General features: G+C 31.4%; 1 protein-coding gene across 1 annotated transcript; it reads left to right on the top strand.

Moving 5' to 3' along the window:
- The first annotated feature begins 812 nt into the window (after positions 1-812).
- On the top strand, positions 813-5,454 carry LOC106639036 (uncharacterized). Its single transcript, XM_014352466.3, has 2 exons — positions 813-895; positions 3,311-5,454. Exon 2 carries the CDS (start codon positions 3,430-3,432, stop codon positions 5,452-5,454), a length of 2,025 nt encoding a protein of 674 aa, XP_014207952.2. The 5' UTR covers positions 813-895; positions 3,311-3,429.
- Positions 5,455-12,540: the final 7,086 nt, after the last annotated feature.

Genomic DNA, 12,540 nt, shown 5'->3' with positions numbered 1-12,540 from the left:
CAACAACGTTACTTGTAAGAAACATGGAATTTATTGAGAAACAATTCCTTTTGTTTAAGAAAAATCAATGCCAACTGATACGTGTGAGTAGTTACATAAGCCAATAATTAGTAATAAAAATATGTATAAAGTAAACCTTAAGGAGAAGTATATTAGAAATATACCCATAATTAATTTAAAAACAATTTAACCTCAAGAATCATAAAATTCTTTTGTCAATTAAATCACGATCATTCAACTTTTGTTTTTCTCTAATTAAAATTTTTATAGTAAAATTTATTGATCAAATTATTTGAATCTGTGAAAAGATCACAGCAGTTCAATTATTATCGACGAAACGATCATCAACATCGAGATGTCAAATCGTTCTCTCTATATCGAATGTAGCACAAATAATTAAATTTGAAAACTTGAAGTTTCTCCAGTTCGTGTAAAATTTTGTAATCATCTTTGAAAAAAATAGGTTAATGTACAACAAAATAAACAAATTGTTTAAACTTGATTCAGTTAACATTTTTTAGTCAATTATTTGCCGCTTCAGCACACAAGCGCAATAAAGGTCCATATCCGATGAATTTGAAAAAAAAATTTTTCGCTTTACTAAAAAATTAAAGTTTGGTAAACCGACCCAATAACACAAAAAAACAATAACAAAAAAAAAAAAAAAAAAATCAGCGCTAGCTTCGACTTTCGCAAAGCACATTATATACCCTCCGAAACTCAAAGACGAGGGCGTACAGGTCATATACATACATAGCGCATCATCGCGAGCGATTCATTAAATTTTAATTTATATACTCGGTAAGACGCGCGCTGCCTGGCGGCTGTCATCGAGACCATTTATTTTTATTGTAATCCTGCCCCGAATAAGATGCTTTTGCGTCTCGAAGCTTACGTAAGACAATAATTTTTCCAAACACTTGCCTCCCATTTCCCCCCTCGTAACACTGTGTACTACACTTTACCATTTTTCACCTGACCGTATTTTTTCATTCGTGTTAACACATGTAATATTTGTCCGAAATGATTCATGTGTTACTTGACGACTAAAACTAAATAAAATCATCATGTATTTTTTAAATTCTGGAATGAAAAGTTTTTTTAATGACATTTTTCCGTGTTTTTTGTGACATTTTTTAAAGTAAATTTTTTTTTTGTAATTTTCTACCATCACAAGTTTATTACAAATCGTAAATTACAAAACTAGGTGATATAAACTTTAGCGAATAATACATGTGGTTTGCATTCTTGTTTATAAAAACGTTAATGGCGTACCATTTGACAATACATTGAAAACTAAAAGATAACCAAATATTTGAGTTCTGAACTTGAGTTTCATGCAATATAGCTTTCAGTTTTGTTTATTGTTTTTATAATTTCTTCGGTTCATAACATTTTAAACGCCTTTATTGATACAGGTTGCAGTTTAAACACGTGCGCCTCCACTGATTGTTTAACAGTATATCTATATTATTGCTCGGAACTTGACCTTAGGCGTATAATTATAGTCACGAATGTTAGCCATGACTCAGATCGATAAATTAGTTTGTGTTGCTTTTTTTTAAGCTACGTCCATTGCTTGAATAATAATTTAACGATCGAAATGCAACAGGTACCATCAGGCAGTACTCGTATGAAATATAGAAATTACGAGTTTAAAAAGCTTGGGTACAAAGTTTTGTTTTTATTTGTGTACAAAACAAATTCGCGCATGAGAAATTGAACGAAAAAGATTTTTCTTGCTTTTTCAATGTCGTATAAAATTTTAAATATCCGTATATGAATGAATCATATTTAGAGATACAAGTAACTAGTGTCTTAATTAATACAAAACCTAAATTGCCACAGATAATACTATATTTAATTTTATAAAATAGTAAGCACATTATGCCATATTTTTTCCAAGAAAAAAAATATAACTAAAATATAGGTGATGTTGATAATTTTGATGAATTTCTCATACTTACGTAATGCGAGTCATTTTGTTAAACTCATTGGTGTTTTTTACTAATTTTTATCGTTAATCGAAATTTCAGCTGTTGTAACTCTAATCTTTATAAGTTCAAAAAAGATCTCTCAAAGTATTTTTAAAAAATCGGTGAATTTTTATCAAAAGAGTAAAACTGAAGTTTTATTTGTATTGATATATAGTTAAACTTCGTATGGTTTTTTTCACGAGTAAATCTTTTTTTTTTATTTGTATCAATTTTTTAAATCGTTAATTTAATGATAAAATTAATTAATTACTTTGAAAAGTACCATTCAAAAATATTTTTATATTATTTTTGAATCTTTCCATTTAAACTTTGTAAGATTTTATTAAATGTTATTTTGGTTATTTTGTACACCCCATGTAACTTTAAAACAAATCAATATTTTTCAACTGTAACTAATGTGTGAATAATTTTATGATTGACTACAAAAGAGAGTAGTTCAATACTAACTGTGATAACATTAAAAATAAAAAAAAATATACTATCGATATGCATAATTTCTTTTTTTTTTTAAATTGTTCATTTTATCTTAACTTTTATTGCATTGGTCAAACATGTCTAAATTGTTTACGAAGAAAAAAGGTCTTAAAACTCATAAGACAAATAAGTACTTTACAAAAGACTACTTTAATATGTTAATAATTAAAAAAAAATTTTGTATTCAGTTTAAAAAGAAGAAAAAACAATTTTAATTAAATTTTATACATTTTTTAAAAAATTCATATGTTTTTTCAGTAAAGTGCTTAATTGCTATGGATTTTTTATAACTTTCAAGAGACCAACACTCAGTTTTCCGAAAAATGTAAACGTTATTACTTTCACACTTTCAATTTTCTTACTCAATCCAAATACGCCGTCTATGATAAATTTTTTTTCACCACGAAACCAAATTTCCATGATTTATTTAATATTATTATAATACGTGTATTGTATCTACACTAAACAATGCAGGTGTGGTGTCGTAAAAATATTTTTTTACTGATTTTTACGTTGATTTTAACCGAAAATTTAAGGTTTGAAGCTAATTTCTAATTCAATTTGTTGAAATTGAGAAGTCGAGACAACCTCTAGTTAGACTATTAATATCAGGTTCAAAAGTAGTTTACCAACATAAATATCGATTTCATGCATTGCTGCTCTGTTAAAAAACAGGAAAACCCTTTCTGTAGCCATACGTGTTTCAAACAAAAACTTCGAACGTAAAACTCCACTCCTTGCAACTACCACCTCTTACTTCAATGGTGACTATTTCCTTACGATTCCACTAATAGAATTGATTCAACAAATGACACTCACTGCACTCACATTTATTTCAGAACTGACGTACTAGCAAAAATCAAAGCTCACCAATGACGGCACGTACAAATGATCGCGCAATCCTTTCTCCATCACCTGCAACAGATCATCGATAGCAATTGCAACTGAAACAAACACAATGAGCAGCAACTTTGTGTCCCCCGCTCAGCACAATTACCGGACCGACAACCCGGTAAACCACCAAAGATACCGCTACGACGACGACGACTACGAGTCAAGATACGAGTCCCTGAAAGACGCAATCTTGCACAAGGACAGGGGCTCCATCATGTGGCTGATGAACGAGGGCTGCCCAATCAACATACCCGAGCTGGACAAAGGGTCCGAGAGCCCGTTGCACGTGGCCGTGTTCGCCAACGATCTCCAAACCGCGAGAGTTCTATTGTCGGCCGGTGCCGAGGTCAACAGTCTCAACGCCCTGAAACAGACGCCCCTGCACATGGCCTTCGAAATGCGGAACAGGAAGATGATCGATCTGCTGCTGCAGCGGTGCGACGGCTCCGTCAACCCATTCACCGTGTACGGTCTGTCCCACTTCCACATATCCTGCGTAAGGAACAACTGGCAAGTGGCCCACGCCTTCCTCCAGCGGGGCGTCAACGCCAACGTCTACCTGGAGAAGTGCTTCTACGGCAGGGACTACGTGTTCTACCGGCCGTTGCACCTGGCCGTCAAGTACGAGAACTTCGAGGTGGCCGAGTTGCTGCTTAGATACGGTGCCAACGTCAACGCCAGGGACAGGTACAAGCGAACGCCGCTCCACTTGGCGTGCCGGTACAATTACAAGCGAATCTGCGAAGCCATCGGCAACGAGGATCTCCAGAGCGTGGACGACCTCGTGCATTTCGTCAAGGGTAAAAACGACCAGCTGGACATTGTCAGGCTGTTGCTGAGGTACGGCGGGGAGGTGGACGCGTTGGACGCCAACAACACCCCACCGTTGTTCCACACCTTCAAGTCTGACTTTGACGGGATTAGGAGCGCGATCGGGGACAAAATGGACGTCCAGGATTCAACGTGGAAGGGTCTGTTGAAGGAGTTCAAGATCGTGCAGAAGGAGAAGTTCTACGTTCTGGTGGAGAACGGCGCCGACGTCAAATTCGCCAACGAGTCCAAAGAGACGTTGATACATCTAGTGATAGATGGCAAGAGATTGTTCACCAATTACATCGGTTCGATGCACACGAAAGACAAGGACCTTGGAGACGAGGACAAAGCTGAAATTGTGGACTCGCTGCTCCAGTACGGCGCGGATTCAGACGCGAAGAACGCTAATGGACAGACACCACTCCAGCTGGCCATATCTTCGTATTACGTTCACATCGTTAGAACACTCCTCGACTACTACGCTTCCATGGACAGCGTGAGTTTTTTTCACTACAAAGTGCCAAGGAAAGACGTCATGGTCAATTGCAGCTTTGAGTTCTCCGACATGGAGAACTTCCTTGACATAATCGCGCTGATGCTCGAGCGCAAGGAGGAACTGGACATCAATTGCAGTAATGAGCTACTGATGCTGCGATACTTGGCCAGAGATTCGAAGGTCCGGCATTTGGAGAACTGTAGTATCGCAGATCTGCGTCGACTTCTAGACTTTAGCGACATCAACCGGATAAACCTGGCGTTTTTGACGTCCGAGAATTCGATGCTTTTTAACAGAGAAAAGTTGAATATCGTCTTCGAACATGTGGTCAAGCTCGAGATTGCGGGCTTCCCGATTGAGAACCGCGTGAGACGGCAGTTTCTGAGGTCCGATGTCCTTAATTCCATGTCACGTCACTGCCGAGCTCATGTAGAGCGTTGTAAAGATGAAATCGAACGGTTGCAGAGCACGTGGGTCGATAGGTACGCGTCTTTTTACGATTTGATGTTCCTTGGTGTCAACGAAATCGCAGTGAGGGTGAAAAACGAGGACTTTAGACGGGCTATTAGGTCAATTCCTCGGCTAAAGTTTCATTTGTACGGAAATATAATCGTTAGGCAATTTTTGAAGGGTCTGCTGAGATCGATCGTTTTTGACTCGTCGAAGGAGTATTTATTGTACATCATTGAACAAGATTTGCCGGATCCGTGTTTGGAAGCCATTCTTGGGCATTTGAAGAATGAAGATTTGTGCAATCTGTCTTTGGCTTTTGTAAAGTAAAACATTTTTCGAATTACGATTTGTACATAAAAGAGTTGATACGGATTTTTGTATAAATAAATACGTTTTTTCATTAGAGCTTGTTTCATTTCACCACTTTGATGATAATATTAAGAAGCCACAGAGGTCTTTGCTGAGAAAAATCAAATTATTGAATGCTTAATAGTAGTACAGAAACATTAAAAACTTAATATGAAGAAAATAGACGAATTTTTCCACATTTTCTGAAGAGTTATGGGGATGCCAGGTGATGAGTGGAAAAGGCGCCATTTAAATCCTAATATAATGCGTGAAGATGTGTATGATGTCAAACTTTGTTGTTTAAAATTTAATTTTCTATTAGAAAATTATAAAAAGTTTGGTTTGGTAATTAGTGTTTATAGTTTATCATCAATAATCATAAACTTTTGAGAACAAACTTTTTAAATTACGTTTTATTATTACGTAGCACATTGTCCTGACCGATTAAATATTATTAATGAATATCAATATATCTTAGAAAATATATAACGTTGGGATATTGTCTATTACCATAAAAATATTTTAAGAAGACTTAGTTATAACATAATAATTTACCCAAGCCATGAATCAGTATTCTAACATCAAACTTGTGATGGCGATAAAAAACATGAGTATGATTTTTATATGAAATTGTATTTTGAATAGTTTTTAATTAATTTATAAAAAGATATATATACATCATTAAAACGATATCTATAATCATACAACAGATACCTTTTATTCAATTAAAAAAAAAAATAAGTAAATAAATAACTTTCCTCCATGAGATACGTAAATTACATTTTCAATTGTTGTAAATACTTTTTTAGTACATTTAAACAGTGGAATACAAGACTGTCTTGCACTTCGTGATATCCATTTATTATTTTTCACATAAATTTTTGATTCTTCTACTAAATAATTTAAGTCTTTTGGTTTTTGATAATTCTTTTAAAAAATAATTTTAAATCAACTTTCTATTCATTAACACTTTTATAACAGTATGCAAATTACAGCAGAGTACATTGAAATTCGTTAGGTGCTACAAAGTGAGGAGTCATGAAAGTAATACATTGATTTTGTAATCATTTTTCACTTCCCTAAATTGTGAACTTATGTAAACAAAGTATTTTAAATATCTTTGTTTTAGAACTTTACTGTCATTAATGAATAAATAAAAAAAAATAAATAAAAACATTTTTTTCAGACATGTATTTCTATTGTAAAAAACTGAAAGACGACATAAATCAACAACACACTAATATTTATTGAAATGTACTCAATAAACTGATTGCGTGTTTCAAATAATTAATGAAAAACACTTGGACACATATACTTTACACGGCAATTTTTTTCTTCTAAATTTGTGCGGGGAATTTTGGTATTACTACGTATAATAGAGAACTTCAAAAAAAATTTTCTAATAAAGTCAATGCACTATACTTTCGTAAAAAAAAATTGTCAATGTACCTAAGAACAGTATACAAATATCTATAGGAAGACTTAAGAACAATACTTTTTGGACACGAAAATGTACTGCAATTTTTTGCCAGTATTTTTTTACCAGAAAGTGCCTTTCAGAATGGCAGAAAGAATGGAAAATAAACATAAAAGTGTACATCTAATTTTTCTCTTTTTTATTGTACCTACAAGTGATTATCTTATTACCGATTCCAATTCATTTAAATATATCAGAAGGCCCAGAACTACATCACATACAATTATAAAAGGTATCATTAACGAAATAGTAATCAATTTTTAACCATAAGCAGCTCATCAAAGACAAATATACATTTAGATACTATAAATTACTGAATGTGTGCAATAGTATAAAACTCATACTTCGCATATAGAAAAAGTCATGCAATATAATATTATACAATATTATAAAAAATCCCACACTGGAACATTACGTAGCGAGAAACCATACGATGATTTTTTGCCCATAGCATGGTTATGTAACTATCTCGAAACCGGCAGTATAATGACCTCATATGTTATAACGCCACAGATGACCTAAAAATGTAGTATCATGTACACTTTGCTCGTCATTTAAAACATGTATTTCTGCATACTAATAGTATTTTTAATGTTTTAATGTAATTAAAGAGCATTTGAAAACACTTACCGAGACAAGCAAATATTCATTTATTCGAAAAACATCTAAAGCCTCGAATCTAATTTCTGAACTTTTGCAGCGATAGGAAAATAGTAACAGCTGAAATAAATGTTTTAATTTTTTAGTTACTCATAAATAAAATATACCATCTTTACTTACTTACCTGATATGTTAAAGTCTTAGATTTCACACTATCATTATACATCAAACAATTGACTAATACGTCGTGAATATTTTTAGTCTGAATAAAAGAAAAAGTTTTATATTAGCAATGAAACAACAATTTTTAATTAGTTTTGTATTACCTGTTGGAGTACTGAGCTCGTAGACTTAGTTAATAGTAAGAGCATAATAAGGACGTAAATAGTGGTTATTAATAATGGTATAAGAAAGTCTATTCTAGTAAAAATGTATAAAACCGACGACATAATAAAGCGAGTACAACTCAAAATTGTTGTAAAATAATATCCAATGCACAAAAAGATTGATAAAGAGTAAAAATTGGCTATTTCATTTGATACTTCAACTAATAATGTGTATTTTTTTTGCAATTTCACTATGGTAAGTATTTTTTCTCGTTCACTTGCATAATCCAATAAATCCAATCTCGTGACTCTAGTAGACGATTGAAAAGTGCTTTTTAGATGATGAGAAATCATTTCAAATGATTCTTTAATAAAAGTGCAAAAAAAGATATACTGTAACACAATGGCATCTATTATCATACATCTTATTTCTTGTGATAAATCATAAATAATCCATTGCGGTTTTGAAAGTTCATACAGCACAAGTTTTAAGTGAAGATATACATTGAATAAGTATTGTATCAGTGGGATACAAACGTAACATACACTTAGTGTTATCAATTTATTATCTTTCACATAATTTTTCGATGCATCTACTGATTTTTTAATTAAATTAAGTTTTGTGATAACAGTGACAGCTGTTTTGTGTTTTATAATTAATTGAATTAGAATAAAATTTATTGCCATAACGTTGAATGTATACGTAGCGATAGAGTAAACTTTCATGATTACAAATTTATCCTGAACTGAACTATTTAGTAAAATATCTGGCATAGAAAAATAAATATCCATGCATAGAAATAACAATAAACAAATATTGTAAGCAATTCCAATATAAGAAATGCCAAATGACCAGCGTTTCAAATTATTATTAGTAATTCTTGGGATCTCTTTAAAATTTATAGCTGTGGTCCCCAGCATTCGATTGTAGAAGTAAAATAATTTTATGAATGAAATCTTCAAGTTTTTGTTTCCTATCCTTGACATCAATTCTGCAAACATCGTAGCTATATTAGTTATCAGCTAAAACATAGAATTACTTTAGTTACAAAATAACCCTCTATTTTATAACTATGCTTACTTCTGCAAACTTTTTCGTGTAATAAGCGGTTAATTAGAACTGAGTTACGTTATTAATTATTTTAATGTAAACTTCAACGAAAGTTGACGAGCTACATTACATAGTATAATATTTAAAATCAACTATTAAACGGTTTTTTTAACGATAAAAAACTGACCCACTAGAAAGGTGCCCTGGAATTGACTGATCATCGAACAGTTTTCTAAAGAAACAGTAGAAACTCATATTTTGTTTAATCATCACATGTATATCAATTAAGTATCCTTTATATACTTCAATGGCAGTATGTAAAATGTAGTGAAGTGCACTTAGATTATTAGATGAGAGATAGTGACGAGTCACAAAAATGAAATATGAACTTTGTAAGCATTGGCCACTTTTGTCAATTGCATACTAAGTTATTAAACCCAGCTGTGCTACGCTATATATGCTGTCTTATTTTCAGATCTCATAGAAGGGTAGAGAAAACGTCACACTTTGATGATTAATGTTAACAAATGAGAATACTAAATTACTTTTATTTACATACACAGTAAAAAATAGTTTTGCAAGTTATTGTCCTTGATGTTTTATTAAACGCCAACCGTATAAGCATTGTTTTAAACATTTGTTTATAAAAAAAATAGAGGGTATGAGAATTTTTCAGCTTGATTTTTTTTTGTACCAATAGTATAGGTGTTACTTCGCCACTATTTACTAACTCGTATGTTACTTCAGTAGAAAACATCAATTCCTTGACATTTTGCACATACAATAGGGACAGTTTGGGACGTAAAAAATTTTCTAGATCGAGATTCTTTTACGCTAAAGTGTCTTATGAAAAAAAAAAATTTTGCTATTGAACCCACTTGGTACATCATCAAAGAATACTTTATATAAATTTTTCACTTTTTGTGTCGAAGGATATGAAGGAAATCTCAACCACTTATTGTTTTTTATTTTCTACTTTAGTTAAGAGCACCAAGTAAGATTATTTTCTTAAGTAAAAGTGGTAAAAAAATGTTTGCCCTTTCGATGTTTACTTTTTTTAATTACACGTTTACCTTAAACATCAAAGTGTTATGTTTTTTCTAACTTTCTGTAGAGGCTCCAAAAACAAGATAACAAGATAGCATACATAGCGTAGCACAACTACGTTTAATAATTTAATATTTAATTCACAAAAGTGGCCAATGCTTATAAAGTTCACATTTTATGGTAGTGACTCGACACTTTTTGGTTTGTCTAATAATCCACAATGTACTCCACTGTACTTTGCACACTGTCATTAAAGTGTGTGAAGGATAAGTTAATTGCTTTGCATTTGCTAATTAGAAAAATTATCAAAAATTTAATAGGCTTCTACTATTTCTTCGGAATACTGCTCAATAATCAGTCGATTCTAGAGCATCGTTCAAATGAGTCAGTATTTCAACCTTTAAAAAAAAAATCCGTTTTATTAAACTATTGTTACTGTTTTTTATTACATTTTTTTATATAGCTCATCAACTTTAATAAAGTTAACATTATTAAACAGTACAACTCCAATTTGCATTGACCGTTTGTTACTTGACAAAGTTTGCAAAAGTAAGTGTAGTCATAAAAGAGAGTGTGTTTCTATAATTAAATTACCCCTTGGTTTTTAGCTGATAACTACTATGGCTACGATGTTTGCTAAATTCATGTCAGCAATAAAAAACAAAAATTTGAAGATTTCATTCATAAAATTATTTTACTTCTACAATCGAATGCTGGGGACCACAGCTATAACTTTTAAAGAGATCCCAAGAATTACTAATAATAATATGAAACGCTGGTCATTTGGCTTTTCTTACATTGGGATTGCCTACAATATTTGTTTATTATCATATCTAAACATACATAATTATTTTGATGCCTACGATTTATTATCACGTGTAACAGCTGTGGATTTGCCATTGATCATGAAAGCGTACTCGAGAATAACATATACATTCGAAATGGTGGCAGTTAATTTTATAGTGATTCAATTAATTATTAAACGCAACGCAGCTATTACTGTTTTCACAAAATTAGATTTAGTAAACAAAGCAGTAGATATATCTAAAAATTATATTAAAGACAAGAAATTTATAATTCCAAACATAGGAACTGTTTTTGTTCCACTGATGGGGTATATTTTACAATTATTTTTTTTTGTCAAAAATAAAGGATTTTCATCGTATGGTTGGCAAGTCTTAATTTTTTTTTTATCACGAGGGATTAATAGATTGATAATAGATGCCATTGTGTTACAGTATATCTTTTTTTGCACTTTTATTAAAGAATCATTTGAAATGATTTCTCATCATCTAAAAAGCACTTTTCAATCGTCTACTAGAGTCACGAGATTGGATTTATTGGATTATGCAAGTGAACGAGAAAAAATACTTACCATAGTGAAATTACAAAAAAAATACACATTATTAGTTGAAGTATCAAATGAAATAGCCAATTTTTACTCTTTATCAATCTTTCTGTGCATCACAGATTGTTTTTTAATCCTTTTAAATTATATTCGCCACCTCGTGATACCGTTAATATATTGTTCTCCTACAATAGTACGTCTTATAAAATTATCAATATTCATTTTTCACAGCTTTATTATTTTATTCCTATTATCTAAGTCTACGAGCTCAGTACTCCAACAGGTAATACAAAACTAATTAAAAATTGTTGTTTCATTGCTAATATAAAACTTTTTCTTTTATTCAGACTAAAAATATTCACGACGTATTAGTCAATTGTTTGATGTATAATGATAGTGTGAAATCTAAGACTTTAACATATCAGGTAAGTAAGTAAAGATGGTATATTTTATTTATGAGTAACTAAAAAATTAAAACATTTATTTCAGCTGTTACTATTTTCCTATCGCTGCAAAAGTTCAGAAATTAGATTCGAGGCTTTAGATGTTTTTCGAATAAATGAATATTTGCTTGTCTCGGTAAGTGTTTTCAAATGCTCTTTAATTACATTAAAACATTAAAAATACTATTAGTATGCAGAAATACATGTTTTAAATGACGAGCAAAGTGTGTATTTTTAGATGATAAGTGTTATAATATCATACGTGGCAATAATGATACCAATCTCGTAAAGTTTGTAGTTACGCTGTATAGAAATAGTCATCTTACGATTTCTATCTACAAAATATTCAAGAGTTAGCCTTTTTTTTATCATCTGTTTGTTTGTCTTACCTAAAATTACACGCAATATAGTGTTGTATTATTTTTACTGTATGTGAAATATAAGTTTTATACTCTCACGCAATAAAGTATATTTGTTAGTTTTTGATAGACTTACTTGATAAATCATAATAAGTCATTTTCGGAAGATGCCTGTGTATGAGCACATATGCGTGATAAATCATTAATCAAAACTCATTTATTGATTTTAAATATTTTTTGGCTCACAATTTTCGTTTATGAATTATTTGGCAGCAGAAAAATTAAAATGTAATCATACATCTCTTTATGGTTTTTTAAAATAAATTTATTTTTTTTTAAATAGTTTTTTTTAGATATTCATGTTTAACTCTGACATTTTTCCTTTTCATCGATTTTTTTTGACATGAAAAAAAA

Source organism: Copidosoma floridanum, unplaced genomic scaffold, assembly GCF_036245765.1.
Source record: "Copidosoma floridanum isolate Cflo_tuat_1 unplaced genomic scaffold, Cflo_Japanese_pri ptg000007l, whole genome shotgun sequence".
In the NCBI taxonomy this organism is placed as follows: domain Eukaryota; kingdom Metazoa; phylum Arthropoda; class Insecta; order Hymenoptera; family Encyrtidae; genus Copidosoma; species Copidosoma floridanum.
This window is presented reverse-complemented; position numbering and strand designations above follow the sequence as displayed.